Source organism: Aristolochia californica, unplaced genomic scaffold (genome assembly GCF_029961685.1).
Source record: "Aristolochia californica isolate CCGP_79_NKW_82.1479 unplaced genomic scaffold, dmAriCali1.0.hap1 SCAF_4, whole genome shotgun sequence".
In the NCBI taxonomy this organism is placed as follows: Eukaryota; Viridiplantae; Streptophyta; class Magnoliopsida; order Piperales; family Aristolochiaceae; genus Aristolochia; species Aristolochia californica.
This window is the reverse complement of record NW_027182103.1, coordinates 47,030,760-47,058,699: the sequence shown is the minus strand read 5'-3', so window position 1 is coordinate 47,058,699 and position 27,940 is coordinate 47,030,760. Positions and strand designations below refer to the sequence as shown.

Below are 27,940 nucleotides of genomic sequence, written 5' to 3'. Positions count from 1 at the left end.
CGGACCCGCCATTTCTGTTTCCTTCTGCATATGCTGTCCATTCCTGTCTCTGTTTTTCTTGTTTCATTTGGAAATGAACCTCTCCTCTAGACGACAAACTGCAGTAGAAAGCTACGAAACCGCGTTGCAGTAGCAATGTTTGAATCTCAAAATCTGTTATTCTGCTTCGATGCGATTATATAAAGAGGATATCCGAAGCTCTCTTGCAGCACAAGCCTTTTATCAACTAATAAGTCGATTTTACTGGTCTTAGTGACATGGTCATCTCTACCCAGTATCTCTCTCTTGTTCTCTCTGCCCTTCTCGTGTCTGCTGCTTCTGGGCAGCTCTCTGCCAACTTCTACGCCACAAGCTGCCCCAGGTTACAGACCATTGTGCGCAATGTCATGACCCAAGCCGTAAATTCAGACTCGAGAATGGGTGCTTCCATTCTTCGTCTTTTCTTCCATGATTGCTTTGTAAATGTGCGATTCTCAGCCCTTTTTTCACCCTTGCTCTGTGCTTTCATTTCTTATAATGAGGAATCCAGCATGGAGGATTACATGAGATTCAAAAAGGCTTAGATTGCTTGTTTTCTTTGGTTAAGACTCTCATTTAGATTGAGGGATTGCTTTATTTTTACGGACAGAAGCCTCTCAATCGTCTAAAGAAGGCAGTTTTTTTTTTTTTTTTTACGAGAGATGACCTTGCATGCATTAATACTCGGCAGCTTTCGCAGCGAAGTTTGTAAAGGTATTTTTCATGCAATGTTAACCACCACGTCGGAAACGCATAAAAAACCCTGCTAACGTTGCCAATCGCAGATCTGGTTCAGTGCGGAGGATCTAGTATTTTTTCCACCTAATCCTAACCCACGTCGTGCAGATACATTTTTCTGCCATTAACAGTTTACCTAGACTGTTTTTTTATGTTTTTTTTCTATACTGTGACTATACTCTGTAGGGCCTCTACTGAGCTGTGAACGAATGTAAAATGGAGAATTTGACACAGCCTTCCCTTTACAGGGATGCGACGCCTCGGTTCTTCTCGACGATACTTCATCCTTCACCGGAGAGAAGACTGCCGGTCCAAACGCGAACTCGCTACGAGGATTCGAAGTGATTGACAACATTAAAACTCAAGTTGAAGCTGCCTGCAATGGGACCGTATCGTGCGCAGACATATTGGCTCTTGCTGCCCGCGACGGGGTTTTCTTGGTAAGCCTCTTGTTCTGCTCATCACCTTAATTTTGAAGAAATAATCAATAAATTGTCATCTCTGTCACTCTGTCAGCTGGCTCAAGAAATCCCCTATTGATAGAAAAAAAGAAGAGGGATTTAATGCTTTAATGCAGTTTAATGGTGTTGACGTACGTCATTTCTGTGTGCAGCTGAAGGGACCATCGTGGACGGTACCGCTAGGGCGGAGGGACGCCAGAACGGCGAGCATGAGTACAGCAAACAGTGATTTACCCGGACCAGGTTCGAGTGTCTCCACTCTCATCTCCATGTTCTCGGCCAAGGGCCTCAGCGCAAGCGAGATGACGGTCCTCTCCGGGAGCCACAGCATAGGCCAAGCCCGGTGCACCACCTTCCGCAACCGCATCTACAACGACGCCAACATCGATTCCGCCTTCGCCACCACCAGAAAAGCCAACTGCCCCTCCTCCGGCGGGGACGGCAATCTTGCACCGCTCGACATCCAAACGGCCACCCTTTTCGACAATAACTACTACCAGAACCTCGTAGCAAGTCGTGGTCTCCTCCACTCCGACCAGGAGCTCTTCAACAACGGCTCACAGGATTCCCTTGTCAGAACTTACAGTCAGAACAACGGCCGTTTTACAAGCGATTTTGCCGCCGCAATGATTAAGATGGGTAACATCAGCCCCCTCACTGGAAGTAACGGGGAGATCAGGAGGGACTGCAAGAAGGTGAACTGACGAGCTGCTTCCTCTCTTGTTTGGAGGTCTTACCACGTAGCTAAAACAAGCTGGCGTGTCTCTTTGTTAACCTTGAAAATAATTGTGGTACTGGCAAGTCTAAACGACTAGAAAAATCAAGCGCATGGTAATTTGTACGGTTTATGTTTCAACCTAATCTCTGATGGTTCAATCTTCTCTTTTGTTCCTTTTATATTTTTGAGTGGATCACCCGTATTTTTCAAGGAAGTGTTTGCTACAATACTATGTTAAATTGGGTCGAAGACCCTATCCCAAAATGACAAACCACTTAGGAAACCTCTTTTCCAACTAATAAAGTTAATATTTTTTTCACTAATCTATGTGAGACTATTCCTTAACATATTGAAGATAAACATCCATTAAAGATTAATCAAAGATTTATTGAAGCTAAAACTCTAGATTGAAGATAAACATCCATTAGAGATTTATTGAATATAGACATCTTAATTGAATCAGTTTGTTTTCATATGTATATAAATATGTAATCGGTGTATATAATAAAATCGTCATAAATTACAAGTTTTATTATGGTATCAGAGTTTTATGAGATGGGGATACTTAGGCATAAGAAAGAACTTGAGAGAATGCATAAGGTATACCTGATTTGATGACCACGCTGGAGGCAGACGCTTGTGCAGGTCGTGACGGTAGGGTCACTTCCACATGAAAATCTTGAAGGAAATTGGGTGGCTTAATTGGTCTGGTAGAGAGGTGACGAGTAGGAGGTGGTATGGGAGAAGGTATGTGGGGAAGAAGTATTATCAACATTTGCAATATCAGGACTTTCTGATTGAGTGTGTCTAGTATAGGGTCATCATAGAAAGCAGATATTATGGGAGGAGGAATCATGAGACTTTTATTTGCAACAGAAATATGTTTAAGAGGAAATTCCATTTCAAATAATGTAATATCTCGGGAGATAAACACTCTATTGAATTCAACATCATATACCTTATATCATTTTTGTCCATAAAGGTACCTACGAAAAATGCAATAGATGACACACGCATCAAATTTGGATAGCTTGTGGGTATGAGTGGAGGCAAAACATAAACATCCAAATACTCGTAAATGTGAGTAAATGGGTACAATATTAAATAACAGTTCATAAGGTGTTTTACCTTGAAGACTAGGGTAGATGTCCAATTTATTAGATAAACAACAGTTAAAATAGCATCCCCCCAAATTTTTTAGGAAGATGTGTTTGAAAAAGCAAGGCTCGGGTCATGTTTATCAGGTGTTGATGTGTGCGTTCTGATACCCCATTTTGTTGCGGGGTATAAACACAACTTGTTTGGTGCACAATGCCTTTGGAAAAGTAGTAAGTTACAAAAGTAAATTCAGGGTCATTGCCACTACACACAACTTTTACCTTAGAAGAAAATTGGGTTTCTTCCATACTAATGAAATTAGTCAGGCAAGTCTAAGTTTCAAATTTGTGACGCATCAAATAAATCCATGTGCATCTTCATCAATTATAGTAAAGAAATATTGGGCCCAAGAACCCCCCCCCCCTAGATATCAGTATGCAACATTTCAAAAAATAATTTGTGAGATTGTGCTCAAAGAAAATGACAATCTAGTCTATTTAACTAAGGGGCAAACCATACAATTGTTTGAACTACTAGAGTTTTTTATTAAAAAATGGAAATGAAACAGAAACATTATTTGAAGGATACCCAAAACGTTGATGCCAAATACCAGATGGAGAATGTACGGAATAACAAGATGATTTTTGTGGGTGATCGAGGTAGTAGAGACCCTTCCTTTCAATTAAAGTCCCAATCATCTTCCCCAAGCGTAGGTTCTATATGGCACAAAAATGGGTAAGGAACACAATGATGCAAAGAGAATGATAAATAAGTTTGCTTATGGAAATGAAGTTTAATTGGAAAATTGGGACTCATAAAATATTATGAATAACCAAACTAGAAGAGAAAACCATTTGACCAACATGTGTAACATTGGCATAAACCATCCAATAATTCCATTGTTTTGTTCGTAACAACTCTCCAAGACATAAGCAAGTTAGGGTAGCAAACAATATGATCAGTAGCTCCACTATCGAGGATCCATGTGGTTTACTTATGTGGAGAGGAGAAGTAAAGAACTTCACCTGAAAGTTCCGCATGGGTTGAGGAGTTACCCATATGATTTGCCATAGATGACTTGTTATGATTGAGCATTTGCAATATCTGTTGGTATTGTTCCTGAGTAAAAGGGAAGGAGTTGGAGATGTTCTTCTTCTCTGTGTGCTTAGTTGATTCTGCTTTCTTGAGTTTGTGACAGTAATCAATTGTGTGATATTTTCGCAATAGTGCATTTCAAATGTGACCAATAATTTGTAACATCCTGATCGTCTTTGTTACATTTTGTACAAGTGGAAGTACCACCTTTCTTGCTTGAATTCCTGACGGCAAAAGTTGCTGCCTCAGGTTGAACTATGCTCTCTCTTGAATTGTTGTCGGTAAAAGTTGTTGTCTCATGTTGAACTATGCTTCGTTTATCAGATACTTCTTTTTGTCGTTCATGCCTGAGCACGAAGGAATAAACCTTGCCAATCTTAAGCATCCATTGTCATTATCTGCCCACGTACTGTAGTAAAATATTCACTTAATTCCATGAGAAACTTGATGATTTTCTGTGTTTCTCGATAGGATAGTTTATCTTTCATAGTTCTACAACGACAATATGAAATAGGACAAAGAGTATCTCGCTCATTCCACAATCCTTTGACCTTGGTGAAATAGGAGCTAACAGACACATTATGTTGTATGCAATCATGTATTTCATTCTCAATGTGAACTAATTGAACACTGTTTACCTGAGAAAAACTTTCACACAGTTCATTCCACACTGCTTGTGCTCTTTCACAATAGAACACAGATGTTGCAATATCCTTGGAAATTGAACTCAAAAACCATGTTTTGACAAGGTTGTTACAATGAATTCACTATTGCAATTCATCGTCGGCATCCCCGTCTAGGTGCTTTAGTGATCCATCAACAAAACCATATTTATTTTTTTACAAAAGAAGCCATAGTCATGGAATAACTTTGTGTGCTATAATTCTCCTCTATGAGGAGTTGTGGTACGAGAATTAACCCAGGCTGATCTGAACGGTGAAGATATAGTAGGTGATTGGGATTAGCAAGGTTGGATGTCATCTGGCAACATCCTTTTTTTTTTTTTTAAAGGAATTGACCTGGTCTAACTCAGCAGAACCAAACCAAGTGATTCTTGCCGGGTCAGGTCCGAGACTCGGGCAGAACCTACGCTGGTTTAATTTTTCATAACATGATGATTTTATTATGTACACCATATACATATTTATATACATGTGGAAAACTAAATCAACTAAGTGGGGGTTAGTCCACAATGAACTTGAATTGAAGTGAAAAATTAAATTGAACTTAAATAAATTGATTCAACTTCAACTCATCCTTGGGTGTTAGTGTAGACGAGTTCAAATGCACTGGAAAACAGATTCCAGTGTTAGTGTCCCCAAATGAAAAGTATGATATAAACAAGAGAATGAATAACCTTTTATAATATACTTAAATAGAACATATACCTAAATAGATAATTAACCAAAATAAACATGGTTACTACACTTATAAGTGATTTAATGTGTAGTATTAAAATATGTTAATATCCTAATTAACGAAAAAATATATTACATTACTTAATGATTATAGCTTATTATAAATTAACACAATAATTACATATGACTAGAATAAATCATTAAAAATTAATAAAAAAATAAAAAATAACAGAAGCGCATATAATAAAAAAATAAATTATTTTGTAATAACATAAGAAATATTTTAACATTAAAACTCACTAATTTAATATAATAAATATATATATATATATATATTTATCAATAACATAATATATATTTTTATGTATTGATAATTAATAATATATTGTCACAAAATTTAAAACCATTGGTTTAATCAATTATAGCAATGGGATAATTAAACCAAAACAATTTATCAAATATTTATTTTTAAAATATTTTAACTTTGACTATTAAACCACTAATTTAAGATAGTAATTATTAAATAAATAAAAATAATTATTTTATAAATATAAATTATAAATTATTATTCTTATTACGATAGTTTAATTTTTCCTTAACTTAGGAAAAATTAAACCATCTTCCTCACGGCCTGCATTGTCTTCCTCAACGGCTGGCCACGGCAACGGAGGCGGCGCTCCGACAGTACGCCGAGAGTGAGAAGAGAGGGAGAGGAGAGGGAGGCCAAGAGGGAGGAAGGCCGACGGGGGGAGGGAGAAGAGAGGGAGGTCAAGGTTCAGCCTCCCGTACTCTGCGACGGAGGACGAGAGGGAGAGGAGAGGGAGGTCGAGAGGATCTGCAATAGAGGCCAGGCCTCCTGTACTTTGCGACGGAGAACGAGAGGGAGAGGAGAGGGAGGGACGGAGAGAGAAGACAAAAAAAATTTCGAAGGATCGCGACGCGTGACACACGATTCAATTGGTTGATTCGAAAAATAGGTGGGAAACCAAATTCCCCGATTTTTGCCTGAGAGAATGAAGTGATGTAGTTTAACTTCAATTCAATTCATTCTACACTAACGATGTTATTTAATGAACTAAGTAATACGGGGGGGAATTCATTCCACTTCATTGTGTACTAACCCCCCCTAAGATGTGTATATTCAATAGATCTCTAATGGATGTTTATCTTCGATACTCTCCCTCAACTTGGAGTGTATGTTAATGATACCCAACTTGTCGAGTAATGTCTCAAATTGGGACGAACTCAACGCCTTAGTTAATAAGTCTGCAGTTTGGTTGTTGGTTCGTATATGGGTTGTCTTAATCATCCCTTCTTGAATCTTTTCACAAACTAGTGACAATCAATTTCAATGTGCTTGGTTCGCTCATGAAAGACCGGATTTGAGGTGATGTAGAGCAGCTTGGTTGTCACAATACAACATGATTGGCTGAGTATGTACGATTTCCAAGTCCTTCAAAATATTTTTCAACTAGGTAATTTCACAATATGTAATAGCCATAGAACGATACTTTGCCTCGGCAGTTGATTGGGCCACGGTTGTTTGCTTCTTTGTTTTCCAATAAACGGGTGACTGACCAAGGAATATACAATACCTTGTTACTGACCTTCTTGTGTCCCTACAATGAGCCTGATCTGCATCACAAAATGCATTCAATTGGAATATACTTGTGAAGGATAATAGAATAGCCTGTCCTGGAGTTTGTGTCATGTATCGAAGGACTCTATGTGCCAAGGTGTGGTGTACGTGGTTTTTCCATAAATCAACTTAGAATATGGACAGCGTAGACCAGATCTGATTTAGTAATGGTCAAGTACATCAATCTTCCCACTAGGCGCATATATGATGAAGGATCTTGTAGGAGTTCGCCATCAGATTGTGTAAGAGCCAAGTTTTACTCCATTGGAAACCTTGAAGGTTTTGCTCCTAGAAATTCAACATCTTCTAATATCTCCAAGGCATATACAAGATGCAGTGATACGTTCTAGACTTACAATCTCCTGCCCTTTGTGAACATTTTGTCGCACAAATCGTGGTGGATACTGTTGGCGTATCCTCCAAGGAGTACTTCTTTAGGAGCCATAAAAACAATGGAAGACCAGATTTAAATCTAACCGTAATTTTTTTTATTAAATACGGATATAAGTTGATGTATTGAATAAGAAAAAAGATTTAACCAAAAGTTAATAACATGGTATGAGAGTGGGAATAACCCGTTCGACGACGATTGTAGGAAAAAAACTCCTGCGTTTGGCGGCGATGCAGGGAGAAAATCCTCGTTCTTTCTCCCTACGTTGTCACTCTTCCTCTTAAGAGGTCTTGATCCTGGAGTACAGGTCATGGAGCATATTGCAGGACTCCTTTGCCACGGACGCATCGTCCCTTTCCGGCGACGAAAGCTCTGTCAGCGGCCGCAGAGTCTTGCCACGGAGGATCATCTCCACTACCGTCTGGCAGATGTGCCAGTTCCCCATCCAAAGCAACCCCACTGTACCATTAACCGGATTGACTGTACGGTCGCAAGCTTCGAATAAAAGAGATTAGAAAACAAATGACGTCTATTGCTCAGGTACGAAAGAAATGAAGAACATGAGACCATCACTGCCAAAGAACTTAGACCCGAAAACCATAGCATGACCCTGTGCCTCAGCACTCTCGATCCTCTGAAAGCAGGGTTGAAAAAGGCAAGATTTGTTGCACCCTTTTCACAGGACTCTGCAACCATTGCAGTTCATCATCGCACAAGATTGGACTTTAAAGACGAAGAGAAATTAGTTTATCGCTATCGAGGAGGAGAGACTCCCTCTTAGTTGCTTTGTGAGGCAAGAAAGACAAATACAAGGAAAGGTAGAGAGAAGTAGCAGAACAAGAAGAAAAACGAGAGAGAGAGAGAGAGAGAGAGAGAGAGAGAGAGAGAGAGATTCTTTCTCCCTTTGTCGTGCTTCCTACTGCGGACCCAATTTTGGAAACTCCCGTCGTTTAGTCAACATTGAATGCCCCATCGATTACGTTACTAATAGAGAGAGAGAGAGAGAGAGAGAGAGATTCTTTCTCCCTTTGTCGTGCTTCCTACTGCGGACCCAATTTTGGAAACTCCCGTCGTTTAGTCAACATTGGATGCCCCATCGATTACGTTACTAATATATATATATATATATATATATATATATATATATATATAGAGAGAGAGAGAGAGAGAGAGAGAGAGAGAGAGAGAGAGAGATTCTTTCTCCCTTTGTCGTGCTTCCTACTGCAGACCCAATTTTGGAAACTCCCATCGTTTAGTCAACATTGGATGCCCCATCGATTACGTTACTAATAGAGAGAGAGAGAGAGAGAGAGAGAGAGAGAGAGAGAGATTCTTTCTCCCTTTGTCGTGCTTCCTACAACGGACCCAATTTTGGAAACTCCAGTCGTTTAGTCAACATTGGATGCCCCATCGATTACGTTACCAACCGACTACGCCTTTCTCCGTTGCGTTCGCCTCGTCGGCCAACCAATGCGTCTTGCCCACAAACCGCTCCCAGATCTTGTTATAGAGTGAGGTGGGTGGAGATGTTGAACAATATCTTGTTCCGCACAGCTTAGAGACAACGTCACGGGGATGATAAGTGTTCGAAGTTAAAACCTGCCCAAAGTTCGGGTGCGAGATTTAATTTTGAAGACCATCGACTCAGATCGGATCGGATTCGAATGGAATTAGACTTGGACTCAAACTAAGCCAGACCAGACAAGACTCAATCCTGATCCAGATTCGGACTAGAATCGACTCGGACCAAACCAGACTCGATCCTGACCAGATTCGGATAGGACTCAACTCAGACCAAGACTCAACCTAGACCAAATTCGGATCATACTCGAGTTGGACTAAACTCAAACCTATCCCAGGTTGTGGAGATGTATATCTCACGAAAAAAAAACTTGGGGTATTTGAACGGTGATCCCTTTCGATCTCCTCTACTTGTGGTTGAGTTGACCACGAAAATGATTGAAGCTTTGAGCAAAGCTTTATTCCCTACCCAAACCATCGACATTACAACTAGGGGTGGCATTGAGCAGAGCCTAGCCTGAACCTACCTATGTTCGAGCCGAACTCGAGCTCGAGCCTAAAATTGTTATTGAGTTCGAGCCTAAAATTGTTATTGAGTTCGAGCCTAATAATTTTAACCGAGTTCGAGTCGAACTCAAGCTTCAACATACATTTAAAACTTTTCAAAAAATACATGTTAAATAAATTGTATATAAAATTATGCATACATTTTACATAAAATTGGGAACGACCTCTACTTAAAATATGGCATAAGGGTCGTATCGAATCCAGCTAAGTCCGAACCTTGTTTAAGCCGAGTTTGATTTAAATATTTTGAATTCGAGCTTGAGCCGACCCTAGCCTCGACCCTAAAATTGTAATTGAACTCGAGCCTAATAATTTTAACTGAGTTCGAGCTCGAGCTCTACCCGAGTTTGAGCTTAACCTACATTTAATACTCTATATAAAATATATGTCAAATAAATTATATATAAAATTACGCATATATTTTAAAAACAAATGATGGGGGAAGTTCAGGATTGAATCTCAATAATGGATTAAAACGCACCAATATTAATTGTTTTTACTCCAAATGTTGTCTATCTTGTTTTGTAATTTTTGAATCTGGCCATAAATTTACTATGACTTCCTTAGTGCCCCTGGTTGAAACTTATATTCTAGGAAAAATTATAAATGTTTTTCCTATGATACATATTTCCATTTTTTTAAATAAAATCCTATTACTATTAGTGACTTATTAGAAAACTACAAAAATATTTTAAAATTTTCTCCCTTGAACTTAGGTATTCCACCGAGACGACGCGAAGGAAGGGGGTTACGACGCCGATGTCGTCGGGGATGATGGATGCGATGGAGGCGGCGACGATGGAAACAGAGGTGAAGGTGAGGGGAGGAAGAAATCGAACGGCCGGCGGCAAAGGCGACCGATGAGCAACTGTCGACGGAGCTCCCGCTCCCTACTCAGATTGTTAACGAGCCGGCTTGCGAGTTGTCGAGCTGAACTCGAGCTGATTCCAGATCTCGACCTCGACTCGAGCTCGAGAGATACTAAATCGAACCAAGCCGGCTCGGTTCGAAGCTACCCCTAATTATAACTATGTATGTTGATGATAATGACACCTCCCATGTATGATCTATGGCGATATGTGATATTGGTGACTATCTTGGAAAATTCTATAATAATCTCGAGGGCCTCTTGCGTGAAATTGACTTCCACTGATCGAACCTAATAGAATGCTCACAATAACAGATATATGGCATATATTATATCTGGAGAAAAATATTTGAAACCAAAATAATTTAATTCCCATTTGTTAAATTTAAAGACCAATTGGCATATATACTTGTAAAAACGTATGCAACAAAAAACTTATAGAACTGACTTATCAAGTTGGGTATTCAAGAGACTCTTGGCGTGAAATATTTCGAGGAGGACTTCTTCCAAATCCATAAAACATAGGAATAAGTCATCCTTATACCAACTTCAGAAATAGGAGAGAACAGAATTAAATCTAATAATATTTTTTTATAAATATAGATATAAGTAAATGAAATATTTTGAATAAGATTTTACCGAGAGTTAACGATACCGTTTCTTGCGGACCTCACTGCCTATGGCGAAACTGTGTGCTCGCTAAATCCTTCCGTGACTACCTTTCGCTATTGAGCTGCTACGACTGCCCCAAGCTAGATTTTCAGATTAGGCCGGCAAGATGACAGAGGCTGCGAGTCGGTAAGCTTTTAGTCCTGTTACGGTATGACGTGACATACACAAGAACGACTGTCTGAGCATCGCCACGCCTTTCGAGGACACTGTCATTGTTCCGCAGTAGCAGCTGCAGATATAGCAGGAGAACGGATGACCGACCCTACTTAGCCGACTGGCAAGCTCGAACAGTATAAGATGGATGCTCTGCGAAGACTGCGATCACTGAAAGACCACGTCACCGAGTCCAAAAAACCAGAGAAGAGAGAGATTTGGTGGTCAAAAGTTCAGAAAACCGGAGGAGCGACAGCGGCTTTTCTCAAAATTTATGCAATTGCTGGATCGATAAGAGTAAAATCACGAAAGACAAGTAACAACAAGCTACAATCCGTAATCACAAATAAAAAAAATGGAATTAATTGTTCAACTCTGAAGATTGACAACTGAGAGAGGTGGAGTTCTCAGGCTCCAAAGACGCAGAGCACGGCAGGGCAGAAGAGACGCACCTCCAGTGCTTTTTCCTTGGTATTGTTAATTATTCTCAAAGCACATGGAAATTTCATAAAAAGTCTGGTGTACGGAAATGTCGATTGATTTGCACCAGTGTGACGATTATACCCCCCTTGACTCTTCTTAATGACGAGATTGCTTTTCTTACTTGAAAAGGACGTTCCAGCAAAATATAAGCAATAAAACACTTGTAATTTGTAAGTGGGCTCACTATCAGGAGGGCCCATGACTTGATATGGTTTTATATTGTTCATGCTCCCGAATCTGGATCCTCGCTCTGGCTAAGCATACCCACTTGAGAAATTATTAAAATACCTTTTTTAGGATAATACATTTACGGCAATGCCACTATTCTTTCTAGGCCCCACCAAAGGAGGTGCATAGATGATAGATTGGGCCCAATCCATGTGGATATCACGTGGCTTTTGCCGTTTAAAATTGCTGGTCTCGCTGCCTCCTGGGTAAAATGGTAGTCTCCATGTCGGAACTCTGGAAAAGAAAAAATAAAATAAAATGATATTAACAATATAAATTATTAAAAATAAAAAATTGATCTGAAGAAGAAATTCTTCCCCCTTCTTCGTATTTTCCACGACGGCGGTGGAGACAGTCAAATCCCTCCATCATTCATAGGTCAAAGTCGGAGCATAAATCAAATCAGACTACATTGACTGAACGGCGATAAGCTTCAAATTACCAACCTTAGACTCGGATTCCATCATCTCTCTCTCCTTCCGTTTCTCCCGGTCCAATTGCCGGATTGGAATGCGGTGGATATCTGCATTGAGGAGCTAGGAAAGGATGGGATATTGACTGAGAAGAATCATCCGACGGCCAGGCTTCCAGAGCTTCCGATGAAGCAAAATTACAAAATTCAGGTTTGGTATGTGTCGGTCGTTGCAGTTGGCCAGCTGCAACCGCGAAGACCCCGCTGTCTGGCGAATGCCGTTCGGGTGCCGGAACGAGGGTAGAAGAATACTTATTACGTAATCGTAATTTAATTTATAAGAGAAATGAAAAAGGCGCGAACGACTAATCTCAATTTTGAGCTAAACTTTATAAAATACCATTCGTGCCCCTACATCGAAATCCTCAAGAGAGATTTTTTGTCAAAATTGTCCTAACTGGACAGGGCCTTCCGTCGAAGAAGCGCTTCGCCCGACCATGTCTCTCGACAGCTTTTGTCGGACATCACCGACCTCGCCCTGCGGGAGCATTTTCGTCATTTCGGCGATCGTAATCCGGGAAATCTATTGCGGCTCGTTTCTTTCGCTCTTTCCCTCTTATTTTGCGGTTCAACAACTTTTGGGGGCTTCGTTGTTAATTAACGGGGAAATATGGCGGTTAACTAGTTGTAATCGGCTCGCTTTTAAAATAATTATGGACAAAACAAATGGCGGATTAATGAGATTAGGATTTAGTTTTTGGAATTTTGGGTAGGGAGACAAAGAAGGAAAAAAGGGGCGGAGCAGAGAGAGAAAGAAGAGAGAGAGGGGGAGGAGGGGGGGCAAGTAGCTGTTTTCCACATGGCTTCGATGCCGCTGGGGCCTCATCCATCAGAGAACGAGGGAGTGAAGATCGCGCCTCACCTGCCGGAAATGGGAGACGATAAGGTATTTTTCTGGTCAAATTTTCTCCCTTCTCCGGTTGATCCGAGTCAGATTCGTCCATCTCTCTTCTCTGTTTTCAGCGCTGTAATCGTTTTTTTTTCTTTTTCGAGATTTTTTTTTTCTTTCTTGAGATATTATCGATCGCGCAGCTAGTTTACCCTCTTCTTTGCTTTTGGACGCTTGCTTCGTTGCTGGTATCTTCGGATTCGCTCTCGCGTTGTTTCTTCTTTGCCTCCGATTTGTTGTTATCTTTTCCTTACCTGAGCCTGCATTTTTCTTGTTACGCTTCGTTATGGGTGAGATGGGCGAGATCATCTGCCTGGGCCGTTGAGAGGGTCTTCTCTTCTCTGGGAGCGGGTTTTCTTTTCCCTTCCTAGAAGTCTCTTTGCTCTTTCTTCTTAGTTTTTGTTTTCTTCGGTGTCCCTTTGCCAGTTACCCTTTTGTTGTTTTGATGGCTGGAGTGCGTAGCGATCTATAATTTTTTCGATCTTCTTTTGTGGCGATCTCTGAGCAAAGCCTGCTTCTACCTTTTTTTTTTCTGATTTTTCTGAGGCCGTATTCTACTGTGGCCATGGCGATTATCCCGGTATCCTTCTTAATCCCTTTTTCCTTTACGTTTTCGTCACCTGATCTATGACTTGGAGATTGTCAGGCTTCATGGTCGGCGTGCCGATTTTATGCTCTTTCTCTATTTGTTTTCCTCTTGTTGTTAGCATCTCTTATTGTTGACGATTTTGTTGAATTCCAAATTCTTCTGATCTATTTTTTCTCATCATTTTTTTTTCTGCATGTGGTTTATTGTTTCCAATCTCACAAGTTGACATTGCACGATTTATCAGTATATTGGTTTCGAAATGTTATTTTTTAGTTTGGAGTGTTATTATATTTTTATGCTTCTGTCGTTTTTCGTAGTATATTCAATCCTTTTTTATCTCCTTCGTATTTTCCTTTTGTTTTTGTTTTTTTTTTTTTGGGGGGGGGGGGTTCGTGGGTGGGGGATGATGATTTGTTGTTGCTTGGGCATCAAATCCTTCTGCTTTACTTGGAAATTGGTAGCATTTGATTCCATGCTAATGCTTCTTTTCTTGTTTGATCTGTAATGCTAACGGCCGTCCATGCTTTTTCGAAGGGACAATGTCTTTCTTGTAGACTTCAAATTTACTCATCTGCAACCCTTTGTTTGGTTCTGCCTCGTTTAATGTTTCATACTTCCCCCTTGCTGAGGTTTTCTGAGGGTTTTGTTATTGTTTATTTTTAGGGATGGTTAGCAATGTCTTTGTCTCCTCTAAGTGGTTTCCATTTTTTGTTTGCCTGTCAATTGATCATCTAAAGGCTATTGATTCATTTTCCTTTGCGGGTTTTAACTGTTTTTGCAATCATTCATGCAGGAAATAACAACCTCCGTTGTTGAGGGGAACGACCCTGTTACAGGTCATATCATTTCCACCACAATTGGCGGGAAAAATGGTGAAGCGAAGAGGGTAAAGTCTGGATCTTGCTAACATATATCTCTTACGGTCTCTGTTTTTATAATGTTATAGTTCTTTCAACATGTATGTATGACCTATGATGAAGGTACATGTATAAATGCTTATTCTTGGCCCAAATACCTTTCTTATTCTCTTGAGTGAGGTAATTAAATGATTGAGCACATGAATCATTGAACCATAGTTTCTCAAGAAGATTGATTTGTTTGAATGCACTGTTCAAATATCAATTTTAAAGCCTTGAGATTGAATTGGGTGACATAATGTTGTGTATACGTTGATGTTGCAGACCATCAGTTATATGGCAGAGCGTGTGGTGGGAACTGGTTCATTTGGAATTGTTTTCCAGGTATAACTGCATTGTTGATATGGTTGCTTTGCTTGTTTATTATAACTCTTCTTCAGATTTCTAAATTCATGCTATGACTTTCAGGCAAAATGTTTGGAAACAGGCGAGACGGTGGCCATAAAGAAAGTATTACAGGATAGGCGATATAAAAATCGTGAGCTACAGTTAATGCGCTCCATGGATCATCCTAATGTCGTATTGCTGAAGCACTGTTTCTTCTCAACTACAAGCAAAAATGAGCTATTTTTAAACTTAGTCATGGAGTATGTCCCTGAAACTGTCTACCGGGTTCTGAAACATTACAGCAGTGTGAATCAGAGAATGCCGCTGATTTATGTGAAACTATACACTTACCAAGTATGAACCTTTGCATGGTTTTCTTCTGAAGTTCTGAGTTGATATCTGATATTGATTTTATTGCCGGGTTATTGTTTGTCAGATATTTAGAGGGCTGGCTTATATTCATACAGTTCCTGGTGTTTGTCATAGGGATGTAAAGCCGCAAAATCTTCTGGTATGTTTTGAGTTTTTGTTTTTATAGACTGTTATTGTTTTCTTGACTACCAGGCTGTTCTCTTAATCCTTGTTGTTGTTTCAGGTTGATCCTCTTACCCACCAAGTCAAACTTTGTGATTTTGGAAGTGCTAAGATTCTGGTACATTTCAGTTCCTTTTGACTTCTGCTTTTTACTAGAATTTGTATGCTAATTTTTATATAATTTGCATATTTGGTCTTTCTTCATCTGCTTCAAACAAAAAGAAAAGAGCATGTTTAATTGCACGAAAAGCTTTATTGTGTCAGGGTCACCAGTCATGTATGAAGGACTAGTTGCTTCTTTGGTTGGGCTAGTGTGCTTGTGCTTACAAAATGTAATCAGTTCTCAATATGTACTTTTCTGAGCACGAACCTTATAGATTCTATTTGAAGCAACATACGGGTACATTTTTAAAAACAATTTGTGCCAGAGGTAAAGTTAGGCGTTCCAATTTGTTTGTAATCATGGATTATTATGTTTTCTTTTGTTGTTATTGTTAGTACTACTACTAGTAGTAGAGAAGGTTGTTTTCTTTATTGAGCAAAGCAATGAGTCATGCCCCCTTGCCTAATGGCTTTGGGGCAAGATGCTTTTTGAAAAAATAGCATTGTTCTTTAGTATTGGTTCCTTGTAATGATAGGTTCTCCAGTAGTTAGTGCCTCACCGGGCCTCCTGCCTTTGGTGAACCATCTGTCGGCTGATCCTGCAATTTGGGCAAGTCATTTGGATCTAGTGAGAAGTAGAGACAATTCTAGATTGTGGCGGGATACCTGGCTTGGCAACTTTCTTTTGGTCAAATCCTTCTCCCTCACTTTATTGTATGGTAGATGATCCTTCCATTCCTGTGTGCACTCCTTCTCTGGGCTGCATAACATAATTATTTTGAATCTCAAATCATGGAAGGGTCACCACTGTAATGAGGCATCTGCAATCTTCTTGTGATTCTCAATGCTCAGGACCATTCTCCTGTTTGTCAAGATGCGCTTATTTTGGGCATGTTGCCAAGGAATATACTCTCCACATTTTACTCTTTGACCTTCCTGCCAGACTCGACTTTTCCAGCACTCTAGAATTCAGTGTGGAGGCACACGAAACTGTTGACTCTCTTTTCTTCCTGTGTTATTTCATGATGCCGCTTGGGAAGCTTTCCTTGAAAGTCTGAACTTCATGCTTGTGTACCTACTTTGCCAATAACTTTCAGTTTTTTGGTTGGGCTCAGACAGCCATTGTTAAAATTCTTTGGCGGCTCTCATTTACTGCAATCTGTTGGACAAATTGGCAGGAACTGAACTTCTATGCTTTTGAAGGTAGAACAGAGCTTGTTGATGGTGTAACAGAAAAATCGTTCATCATATGCCTATTACGAGCCAGCAGAGGCCTGACTTTTCAATCATTTCACCATCGCTGTCATTAGAAATAAACGGAGGCTTGTGGCTGCATCCACACTTCACCCTCTTTTCCAGTGGTTGATGCCTGATCTATTTTCATTCAAAACATGCCTTAGCGAGATTTTTCTATCACAAAAGTTGCCAATTCAGTCAGAATCCACTTGACTGATTTGATGACTCATTTATGCTACTATTGCAAAGCATAACTGAGTTGAATTGCTAAAATACTCTGTAGGTGTTGCTGTGGACAGTTGTTAGCCCTGATTATGATGAGAAGTATGTACACCAAGTATTTGACATTACTGTGATAACAGTGTTATACATGGTGGTTACTGTCTACCGTCTAGAGTTGTAGTTGATTAAAATGGGATGATGTGATCTACATTAGTTTCTTAGTATGTTATTTATCTGCCTCCCTAGAAATCTGGGTTTTTTGACTAAGAGTAGATTCGGCCTAGTTAAGGTAATCTCAAGCTTCATTTTGATGGTAGATACAGGGGTAGCCTTTGTTTCGTTGGTGGTGTTGGTGTGTATTTTTCTTGCCTGGGGAAGATCATCCTTGTTTTTTCTGCTCTATTTGGGGCCACTGATTTAGTGAAGGGTGAGACTCATGAACTTCTTCAGACATTATTGGGATGTGCTCTCCTTCTCTCTTAGCTTTGAGGTCCACCATGGTTACTAGTTGGGCCTCCAGTTGCTCTCAGCTTCCTGGCACCTATACAGATTTGTGATGAGGTCATGGTCATTGCCGTGCAGTTTGACATTGTTTGGACTGACATCAAGTGTGAGGCTATCCACCTGGTGTATTCGCTTGCCAGATCTAGGTCTCTCCAACAATTTTTATTGGAGACCTGATGACATATGTTGAATATGAATTCTATGGCTTGTAGTTTTTTTTTTTTTTTTCAGTGTTTGCTATATATTGCTTTGTTTTGTTGTCCTGTTCCCTTTGTCAGGGTCCTTGTTGTTTGCTGTTCTTAATAAATTCTAATTGTCTTGAAAAATTCCTGTTGGTTACTTTTGAATTTTGCCCCTTAATGAATTTCAAGGCAGTCATTTTCTTCTTTTAAAACGATTAATGCTTCTTTTCTTTGACCATGACTTGGTGTGCTGTTTTTAGGTCAAAGGTGAAGCAAACATATCATATATTTGTTCACGTTACTACCGGGCTCCTGAGCTCATATTTGGTGCGACAGAATATACTACGTCAATTGACATATGGTCTGCGGGTTGTGTCCTCGCGGAGCTGCTACTTGGTCAGGTCAGATTGCAGTTAATGTTTTATATTTGATTGTTACTTAAATTTTCCCATTTGATTTTACATGTTTCCATTTGCTGATTTTGTTCTATATTCTCTATTGTTTTAGCCATTGTTTCCTGGAGAAAGTGCAGTGGACCAACTTGTTGAGATAATCAAGGTATGCCATATACTGCATGTTTGGTTTTAATTTGGCATCAAATGTGTTTGTGCTGAAAATGCCTCACTGTCAGTTGGTATATTTCTCAGGTTCTTGGAACTCCGACCCGTGAGGAGATTAGATGTATGAATCCTAATTACACTGAGTTCAGGTTTCCACAGATCAAAGCTCACCCTTGGCACAAGGTATGGTTGTATGCTCTTCATCATCCTAGGGTCTTGTAGTAAGTAATAACGTTTGATGTCGTTGTATATAACTAAGCAATTCACCTTTACGTCACCTCTTACTCAAAAAAAAAAAAAAACAAAAAAAAAACAAACAAAAGAAAACTAAGCAATTCACTATGAAACTCTTTGTTTTAGTGACCGAAATATTTTGGAGCTGAGAAAAGACGTAATATAGGCCGACTAGGTTTTTATTGTACTAGAAGTATCCAATGAGGGTGATAAGCAATACTGTGAATATTTACTAACTGGAAACATTTGAAGTTGACACTATTGGTCGAACTCTCCACCATCAAGACCTGGTTTTGTTTTCATGAATTCTAAAAGATAGTACTTACCTGCATGTCTAAATATCCATTGAAATCACATAGTTTAATTAAATTTTTCAAAAAGAGAAGTTAGCTTTATGTTTGATGGTGCTATTATTCCAGAAAATCCACCAAATTTGGAATGCTATATTTTATTACTTACAATCTTTAGGAATTTACTTTTGGATTTCTGTCTATGTTACCTGTCCTGTACAGGATCTTTTCTTTTTTTTTTTAAATAACCTATACTATATCATTATCACCATTTACCTAAGCTTCTATAAATATTTGTTGTAATGTCTTGCCTTTTGCTCTAATTTTTTTTTTTTTTTTGTAGGTTTTCCACAAACGGATGCCTCCAGAAGCTATAGATCTTGCTTCAAGACTTCTCCAATATTCCCCAAGTCTTCGTTGCACAGCGGTAATTATTTGTTTTGTGTCACACTTGTACCTTCAAAAGGTTCTGAATACTGTTTAGTTATCTGTGGTATAAGTAATGGTTATTTAGAGTTATTTGCTTAGCTGTTTATTAAAATGAGTTTTGATGACCACAATTTCCATTTGCAATTATCTTGAAGACTATGAAGGAAGTAGTTCTATTTGCTGATCAATCATCAGCTCTGCTTTTTTGACTGTTATATATTGTTATTGCAGCTAGAAGCATGTGCTCATCCATTCTTTGATGAACTTCGAGAGCCTAATGCTCGACTACCAAATGGACGGCCATTCCCCCCTCTCTTTAATTTTAAGCAAGAGGTATCCAGTTCATTTCCCTATAAAGCATGCCATTTTCTTTTTCATGTATTGTCTAGTGTTATATGGTTGGGAGTATTGATACTATTGGAAATGCCATATAAATATCTTAAAGGAGCTCCTGCGCGCATGAAAATGTTGGTTTAATGAGTTATGCTCAAATTTATACACATGCTAATTTTTCATGAATATTTGTGTGCATATCAACATTGGTGCATGTGCAAAACGTTTGATGTTTTGGATGTTGTTTATGTTGCATTTTTTGTTGTTGAGAGTAGTTACTTTGAGGCCATTACAACATCAAAAAGTTTAGCTTGTGGCTTTTATCGTGGTATTTGTGATCCACTGTCATCTAGTAGCTACTGGTATTTTTGGTTTTCAAAGAACTTGCAAGTCATAAGAAAAAAAAAAAAAAAAACTGATTGCACGCTGGAGTCAATTTTATATAGATTCATGAAGTTGAACTGCAGAGTTTAGTCTAATATTGTTCCTACTTAAAAAAACGAAAATGCTGATTTAACTTGCACTTTTCTACTTCTTCCAATCTCGTTGTAGTTACCTGGTGCTTCTCTGGAGCTGATCAACAAGCTCATACCAGAGCATGTAAGACGTCAATCTGGTCTCAGTTTCCTGCACTTAGCTGGGACGTAGAGTTTGCTGTGCAAGTGTGACGGACATGAAGTAAATGATATAGTCCAAAACTGGGGCCAAGGAATTGGAGTGTCCAGCGCTGGGAAAGTTGCATAGAAACAGGCAAACAAATGGTCTTGAAATTGCTTGCATGTTTCGATTTGCCGACAATTCTGGAATATATATATCATAAAAAGATTTGGATCAGATCGATCAGAAAGCCTGTTGTGAGTATATGAGAAGATGGGAAAAGTGGTTAGGAGAGATGGCAATGGAAGGAGGCAGGTCTATTTTACATCGTGTTTGGCTTGTGTTCGTGGTGGCCCTGAGCCGCTCAAAATGTGTCAAGGTTGGTTAGTTTCGTTTCCACTTTCTTATTTTTTTCCTTTTTGTGTAATGTAGGGGTTTCTAGTCCAAAGTTGTACGGATATGGTTTTAAAACTTTTTATTGATTTCCTGTACATGTTTCTTTTAATCTGGATCTCAAAGCTGCAAATGAAAATTTCTGTTTCTCTTATCTGGACCGGCCAACATTGGGCACATTGAAAATCTTTCATGGTTTCATTCGGTTTGGGTCGTTTGCACTTGAGATCTTAACTCACGGCTGAAGAACCACATTTAAAATCTTGTTTATTTTCGGGTGCAAGACTGAACATTCACAGGTTAACTGGGCTCGTTAGATTTTTGAAATCCGTCGTCTGCAGATGCAATGGATATGCTGGTGAAATGCTTTGTGCCGACTTTTGTGTAGGAAATTTGCAAATTCTATTTTTAGTGGCTCGTACACTCTTCTGTTTGTATATGTTAGTTACTGTCATCGGTCTTTCACTTGTGGTTTCGGTTTCAACTCTTTGTTACAAAGCTGGAATTGATCGAAAAGCCCAAAAAACTAACGAGGTGAGAACCATTAAAAATGTGATAGTGCTCGCAATGCATTCGTAGCATTAACAGCTTCAATGGATACGAACTCGGAATTTTGATGGGTATGGTCTGTTCTGTTTAAGAGGAAACCATTTGGTTCTCTTTTTGTTATTGATATATGATATCATTTGAAAGGAAAATGTTGCAAAAAGAGTTTTATTCAACCATATAAGTTTATGAAAATTGTTTTTGTAAGGATTGACGGAGAGGAATTGGTGGAAATTTTTGGGTACCACTTCCAGATTCAAGGAAATATAGAAAATGTTTGGTTGGTTGTTAGTCTTAGGCCATCAATTATGAAATGAGTGTACGTTGGGAACAGTATATTTTTTTCTCCTTTCCTCTCGATTCTCTCCCGCGCCGGATCGCTATTTCTATTCATCCAAAAGCACACATTTCAAACCCAGGCGTGGAATAGATTAATCGGCGGCGTTTACCGCCACCCTGTTCTATATAATAAATTCGCAGCATTTTACCCTTTTCCCAATGCCCTTTTCCCAATGCGAGGAAGAGGGGCATCAGATTGAGAGTGCACCCTTGTTGCATAAGGTTGTTATGTTGAAAGCGCAGTGAGGGCTGGGAAGAGACAATCTCTGTCATTTCCCCATCTCGAAGCATGTACTCTTCCGATGCTTCCTGCTTCCCCTCACTCGCATCGCTTCCAAGGATTTTGATTTTTCTAGGGTTCCGAAACCAGCTCGTCCCCTAAGATAGAAATTCCGAGAACCTGCAATGCCGGATCTAATGGACGCCTCTCTCCTTATACAAGTAGCAGGAACGAGCGACAACCCTAGAAAACGCCTGACCACTTATGGAAGCATTGAAGCTCTTGCTGTTTTTCTTGCCTCTCATTCGAGCCTCCGACAATCTTCTATCTCCCAAGGGCGTCAACTACGAAGGTTTGTTCCGTAAGCAATTGTTTTTTTTTTCTTCTGACAAGTAGTGTTGCTTCACTGACGTCCTTTGTTCTGTGTTTTTTTTTTTTTAATTTAGTTGCTGCTTTGATGTCTGTAAAGAGTAAATTGAGAGATTACTTTCATGTTCTTGACGGATGGGACATAAATTCGGTGGATCCTTGTACATGGAACCTGGTTGGATGCTCTCCTGATGGTTTTGTTATCTCTCTGTGAGTCTTCTACTAATTTTCTGTTCGTATATATTTTGTTTGTAATTGGTTTCCTTTCTCCTTTCTCTGACGCAAACCAATCGTTTTTCATTTTGTTTTACTTGATTATCTTTATCTCTAGTCAACCATCACTTCTCGTTCTATTTTGTCTCGTCTGACTAGTCAAAGCCTTTCTGCTCATTTCGGTTCTGATTTGGATTATTTACGGCAGAGAAATGGCTAGTAAGGGGCTGACAGGGGAGCTTTCTCCCAGTATCGGGAATTTGAGCCACCTCCAGACCATGTGAGCTTCAAATAGTCTTGCAGATTCCGCATTGTGGTTCCGTTTGCTGCCTAAGCTAATCTGAGGATAATCTAGAGCTGATTGCAGATTTTTCTTTTTTTTTTTCCAGGTTATTGCAGAATAATGAAATATCGGGAACGGTTCCTTTTGAGATTGGCAGCCTCAGGGAGCTTCAGACTCTTGACCTCTCACGAAACCAGTTCATAGGTCAAATTCCTAGCTCGTTGGGTTTCCTGACTCGTCTCACGTACTTGTGAGTATACATTGGCTTTCTGACTTCCTTCAGTTTCTTTGTCATGAATAGAGTTTCGGTTTTGTCTGTTTACTATTTCTTATTACAATATTTCAGGCGGCTAAGCAAGAACAATCTCTCTGGTCCTATTCCACGACCTGTTGCCAACCTCAGAGGTCTTTCGTTCCTGTACGTGCTGTTTCATTCCTACAGTGTTATCTTTTCTCCCGGTTATTCAATAGTTTATTAATCATAAGTTGCACCAGGGATTTGTCATTCAATAATCTTAGTGGTCCAATTCCAGCAATACAGGCTAAAGACTATAGGTGAGGTTGAATTGTTAGTTTCTTTGTTGGCCTTCTTTATCTATAACCTTCTTCACGATGTTTGAAGTTTTTTTTGGGTCCTGCAGTGTTGCAGGGAACGGATTTCTTTGTGCTTCTGCACTTTTGCATGGATGCGTGGTCATGCCAAAACCAGTAAAACGTAATTTATGCAATACTCTACACAGTTTGTTACAAAAAGAAATTTCTGATATTGTATTCTGAGTTGTTACAGTACTTATTCCTCTGTTCTTCCACAGAAACCAATTTATCCCCAAAAGCCTATAATCACCAGTTGGTTGTCGCTATTGCTGTAAGCATCAGTTGTGCCCTTGTTGCATCTGTGCTGCTTGTTATCTGCTTGCTCTATTGGTGTAAATGTCAATTTCGCTCTGACTCTTATGGTAATTTGTTTTCCATCTAAAGAATACGTTAGAGAAGAAGTGTTAGTCATGATATAAATAAAACTACTTTATTGACAGAGCAACAACATTGTGAATATGATATTGGCCATCTCCAACGATTTGCTTTTCGGGAAGTTCAACTTGCAACTGATAATTTTGATCCAAAGAACATCCTAGGTCAGGGCGGATATGGGGTGGTTTACAAAGGGTGTCTTCGAAATGGAACTATAGTGGCAGTGAAAAGGCTAAAGGATCCTAACTTTACTGGGGAAGTCCAATTCCAGACAGAAGTTGAGATGATTGGCTTAGCTCTGCACAGGAACCTGTTACGCTTGTATGGCTTCTGTATGACATCGCATGAGAGACTTCTTATTTACCCATACATGCTAAATGGCAGTGTTGCTGATCGCTTAAGAGGTTTGTTTCAATTTTTGAACATAAAAAGTTCAGATAAATCCATATATTTCTCTCTCTTTTTCTAATTTCTCGTATTGGTAATTAATTGGTTATGATGTTCTTATTTATGCAGATCCTTGTGCTGAGAAGCCATCTTTGGATTGGAGCAAAAGAATGAGAATTGCTATTGGGGCTGCTCGTGGTCTTCTTTACCTTCATGAACAATCTAACCCAAAAATAATTCACAGGGATGTCAAGGCTGCAAATATTTTACTTGATGAGAGCTTTGAGGCAGTTGTTGGAGATTTTGGTTTGGCAAAGCTTTTAGATAGAAGGGATTCTCATGTCACTACTGCAGTAAGGGGTACCGTGGGACACATTGCACCAGAATACCTCTCTACTGGCCAATCTTCTGAGAAAACGGATGTGTTTGGATTTGGAATCTTCCTTTTAGAACTCATTACAGGACAAAAAGCTATGGACGCAGGCAATGTTCCAGTTCAAAAGGGGATGATTCTTGATTGGGTAAGTAACTTCTTATTAATGTGTATTTCATGTTTTTTTCTATCTTGAACAATGAGAGCTTATATGTTTTTAAAACTTGTTTCATTACATATTGTGACAGGTCCGAACTCTGGAGAAGGAAAAGAGACTTGCTGAGCTAGTAGATAGGGATCTTAAGGGTTGTTTTGATGCAACAGAGCTGGAGAAACTTGTTGGGGTGGCTCTACTCAGCACTCGGTCTCATCCCTCCCATCGGCCAAAGATGTCGGAAGTGGTAAAGGCTTTGGAAGGTGAGGTTGCACTTGAAGAGCGTGTCGAAGAATTCCCAGAGGAAATTGTCGGCGGAAGGGCTTACTTGTTTTCAAGAAATTACAGTGATGGCATTGATGAATCTTCTTTCATTATTGAAGCAATAGAATTATCTGGCCCCAGGTAACGCCCATTGCTTCAAGATTGAAAGATAGAAACGTCTTAAATTTGTATAATAATCAGAAGAAGATTCCATTAAAAATGATGTTATGATAAGTTTGGGACGTGCAAAATTTTGCAAGGTGTATGCAGGTACTCAGACTAGTACAGAAAAATTGTGAATACTATGGTCTGTTAATATTAATCCTTGTGCGTGTAGATTTTCAAACTTCTATTGGTTTCTTGACCTGTTGAAGTGAACAATGGCTTCTATCTGATGCTTTGACCATGATTGGGAAAAATAATTTCCAAGTATTTAAAATGCATAAACCGGCAGAACAGTCGAAGTTTGTAAGCACTTGTAAGCTGCCTCTACTCTCATTCAGTCGATCTTCTCGCAATATCTGGCAATTGAAATACCTCTCTACTCCTGCAAATCTCTCAGATGATCTTCCGTTTACAGTAAATGAGGACCGTTTCATCTCTCGAGCCGCTTACGGAAACAATAGCTTCAGCTTTCAGACAAAATTGCGGCAATCTTTTATCTCTTGCGTTTCCTAAAACATCCAATACTCTCGGTGCAAATTACTATGAACAAGTGCTAGAAGCTTGTGTTGTTCACAGGAACTTCATCTTGGGCAGGTTAATTCATTCGAAGATCGTCGTAAATGGTTTGCAGATAGATTCTTTCCTCTCATGCAAGCTGATCGGTTTATACTCGCTGTCAGGAGATGTTTCACTGGCGAAGTTTGTCCTTAATCAAGCCTCTAGCTGTAATCCGTTCCTTATGAACGCCATGATCAGGGGATATTCCATGAACGAGTTATATCAGCAAGCTTTAGACTTCTTTTACCAGACTACTGGACATGGAGTAAAACCTGACTCCTACACCTTTTCTTGCATTCTGAAGGTATGCACATCTTTATCTGACCTCCAACTAGGTAAAAAAGTTCACAGCTTGGTTTTCCAAAGTGGCCTGGAATCCGATTTATTTGTTTCAAATGCTCTCATTGCCATGTATGCAAAGTGCGGGAGTCTCTTCGATGGGATCTCTGTGTTCGAAAGAATGCCCGAACGAGATGTTATCTCATGGAACTCGATCATATCTGCGTATTCAGAAAATGGATATAACCAGGGAGCACTCGACAGAGTACGGGAGTTGGCGCGAAGTGATTTAAGAACAGACGACGTTACCATTATAACCTCCCTCACTATATCTTCTTCACCTTTAATTATCAGAGAGATTCATGCTTTCGCCTTCAGAAAAGGATTTGAATCAATTTCCATGGTTTGCAATTCTCTTGTTACTGCATATGGGCAATGGGGTAGAATCGAGGACGCTCGAAAGATTTTTGATAACATGATCCGACGAGATAAAGTCACTTGGAACTCTCTGATTTGTAGCTATGCTCAAAATGGTTTCTTCGAGGAAAGCGTCCAACTTCTTCAAGAAATGCAGCTCAACGGATTTGATGCCGATGTTGTTTCTTTTTGTGGAGTCATTTCTTCCCTTTCACAAAATGGTCGTTCTGACAAAGCCGTGAGAATGTTCAAAGAATTGTTGAGCTTCGGAGTGAAGGCAGACGTTATAGCCATTGTCAGTATTCTTCCTGCGATTGCTGATTTAGGACATTTGAATTACTGTAAAGAAATCCATTCTTACTCTTACAGAAATGCATTTGAATCAGATAGGAGAGTTAGGAATGCTCTTGTTTCTGTCTATTCCAAGTGCGGTTTCATCCCAAAAGCTGTTCAAGTATTCAAGGAAATCCAAAACAGAGATGTGATCTCTTGGGGCTCCATGATTGTGGGGTTTGCCGAAAATGGAGACTTCGACGAAGCCTTGAAAAAATTCAGAGAGATGATTAAAGCTAAAATGGAGCCAAACCCAATTACTATTACTAGCATTATCTCAGTTTGTGCAGGAACATCAAGCTTAAAACAGGGAAGAGAAATCCATCTCTGGGCATTCAAGAATGGTCTGGAGGGCCAGACGTTCGTGGGGAGCGCCTTAATTGACATGTACTCCAAATGTGGGAGAATTATAGAGGCGCAGAGAGTGTTCGATCTGATGCAAGAGAAAAATTCGGTGAGTTGGAATTCACTGATCAGCGGATATGCAGTCCACGGTTTCGGGCATAAAGCTGTTGAAATTTTCAAGAAAGTGAAAGAGCCGGATCAAGTTAGCTTCCTCGCAGCACTCTCAGCCTGCAGTCACGGAGGACTGGTGGACGAAGGCATCAGAATCTTCAACAGCATGAAGAGCTTTAGCGTAGCTCCGAGAGAAGGACATTATTCATGTATGGTGGACATACTGGGTCGGTCGGGAAGGTTAGAAGAAGCTCTGGAATTGATCAAGAGCATGCCTACGGGAGCCAGTGCGGATATCTGGGCGGCATTGCTGGGAGCATGTAAGATCCATTCCAATTTAGATATCGGGATTCGCGCGGGGACTCGAATAATCGAGTTGGGGTGCGAGAATCCTGGGTATTACGTTCTCTTTTCGAATTTAATGGCAGATTTTGGGAAATGGGAGGATGTGCAGATGATAAGGAAGAAGATGAAGGAGATGGGGACGAAGAAGGGTGCTGGCTGTAGCTGGATCGAGGTGAATAAAGAGGTGCATTCGTTTGTTGCGACGGTAAAAGCACAGCACCCTGAGTGGGAGTGTTTGTTCTTGTTGTTAAAAGATATGGACTCGCTGATGAAAGGATGAGGTATATCAATCTCATTCTATTGAACAATCATGCAAATCGGGATAGAAATTTAGGTTATAAAAAAAAAAAACGGATGTCGCGTTTTGTCGGAAATAGTCAACCTGATTTATCCATTTCGGCTCGAAGATACCACGCCGAAGTTGACGCTGTCCGATTAGAAGTAGAAAGCGA

At 39.7% G+C, this 27,940-nt stretch overlaps 4 protein-coding genes across 4 annotated transcripts; all 4 read left to right on the top strand.

Moving 5' to 3' along the window:
- The first annotated feature begins 236 nt into the window (after positions 1 to 236).
- On the top strand, positions 237 to 2,114 carry LOC137962345 (peroxidase P7-like). Its single transcript, XM_068809155.1, has 3 exons — positions 237 to 464; positions 1,005 to 1,196; positions 1,370 to 2,114. Exons 1-3 carry the CDS (start codon positions 258 to 260, stop codon positions 1,919 to 1,921), a joined length of 951 nt encoding a protein of 316 aa, XP_068665256.1. The 5' UTR covers positions 237 to 257; the 3' UTR covers positions 1,922 to 2,114.
- An 11,091-nt stretch (positions 2,115 to 13,205) lies between these two features.
- On the top strand, positions 13,206 to 20,972 carry LOC137963838 (shaggy-related protein kinase eta-like). The gene is made up of 12 exons (XM_068811052.1): positions 13,206 to 13,366; positions 14,752 to 14,844; positions 15,140 to 15,199; positions 15,284 to 15,556; positions 15,639 to 15,713; positions 15,798 to 15,854; positions 18,243 to 18,383; positions 18,490 to 18,540; positions 18,630 to 18,725; positions 19,410 to 19,493; positions 19,727 to 19,828; positions 20,381 to 20,972. Exons 1-12 carry the CDS (start codon positions 13,280 to 13,282, stop codon positions 20,474 to 20,476), a joined length of 1,215 nt encoding a protein of 404 aa, XP_068667153.1. The 5' UTR covers positions 13,206 to 13,279; the 3' UTR covers positions 20,477 to 20,972.
- An 852-nt stretch (positions 20,973 to 21,824) lies between these two features.
- On the top strand, positions 21,825 to 25,177 carry LOC137962083 (probable LRR receptor-like serine/threonine-protein kinase At5g45780). The gene is made up of 11 exons (XM_068808793.1): positions 21,825 to 22,275; positions 22,370 to 22,502; positions 22,714 to 22,785; positions 22,895 to 23,038; positions 23,135 to 23,206; positions 23,284 to 23,343; positions 23,430 to 23,503; positions 23,601 to 23,744; positions 23,823 to 24,161; positions 24,274 to 24,665; positions 24,766 to 25,177. The coding sequence occupies exons 1-11, from the start codon at positions 22,188 to 22,190 to the stop codon at positions 25,078 to 25,080; spliced, it is 1,833 nt and encodes a 610-aa protein (XP_068664894.1). The 5' UTR covers positions 21,825 to 22,187; the 3' UTR covers positions 25,081 to 25,177.
- A 341-nt stretch (positions 25,178 to 25,518) lies between these two features.
- Positions 25,519 to 27,859, top strand: LOC137963485 (pentatricopeptide repeat-containing protein At1g11290, chloroplastic-like). The gene has a single exon (XM_068810601.1). The coding sequence runs from the start codon at positions 25,519 to 25,521 to the stop codon at positions 27,766 to 27,768; it is 2,250 nt and encodes a 749-aa protein (XP_068666702.1). The 3' UTR covers positions 27,769 to 27,859.
- The last annotated feature ends 81 nt before the right edge of the window (positions 27,860 to 27,940 follow it).

Coding starts and splice junctions, on each gene's coding strand:
- LOC137962345 (XM_068809155.1), top strand. CDS start 258: ATGGTCATCTCTACCCAGTATCTCTCTCTTGTTCTCTCTGCCCTTCTC. Junction 465..1,004: donor TCCATGATTGCTTTGTAAAT/GTGCGATTCTCA, acceptor TTCCCTTTACAG/GGATGCGACGCCTCGGTTCT. Junction 1,197..1,369: donor CCCGCGACGGGGTTTTCTTG/GTAAGCCTCTTG, acceptor TTCTGTGTGCAG/CTGAAGGGACCATCGTGGAC.
- LOC137963485 (XM_068810601.1), top strand. CDS start 25,519: ATGAGGACCGTTTCATCTCTCGAGCCGCTTACGGAAACAATAGCTTCA.
- LOC137962083 (XM_068808793.1), top strand. CDS start 22,188: ATGGAAGCATTGAAGCTCTTGCTGTTTTTCTTGCCTCTCATTCGAGCC. Junction 22,276..22,369: donor CAAGGGCGTCAACTACGAAG/GTTTGTTCCGTA, acceptor TTTTTAATTTAG/TTGCTGCTTTGATGTCTGTA. Junction 24,162..24,273: donor TGTTGCTGATCGCTTAAGAG/GTTTGTTTCAAT, acceptor TTATTTATGCAG/ATCCTTGTGCTGAGAAGCCA.
- LOC137963838 (XM_068811052.1), top strand. CDS start 13,280: ATGGCTTCGATGCCGCTGGGGCCTCATCCATCAGAGAACGAGGGAGTG. Junction 13,367..14,751: donor CGGAAATGGGAGACGATAAG/GTATTTTTCTGG, acceptor TCATTCATGCAG/GAAATAACAACCTCCGTTGT. Junction 18,726..19,409: donor AAGCTCACCCTTGGCACAAG/GTATGGTTGTAT, acceptor TTTTTTTTGTAG/GTTTTCCACAAACGGATGCC.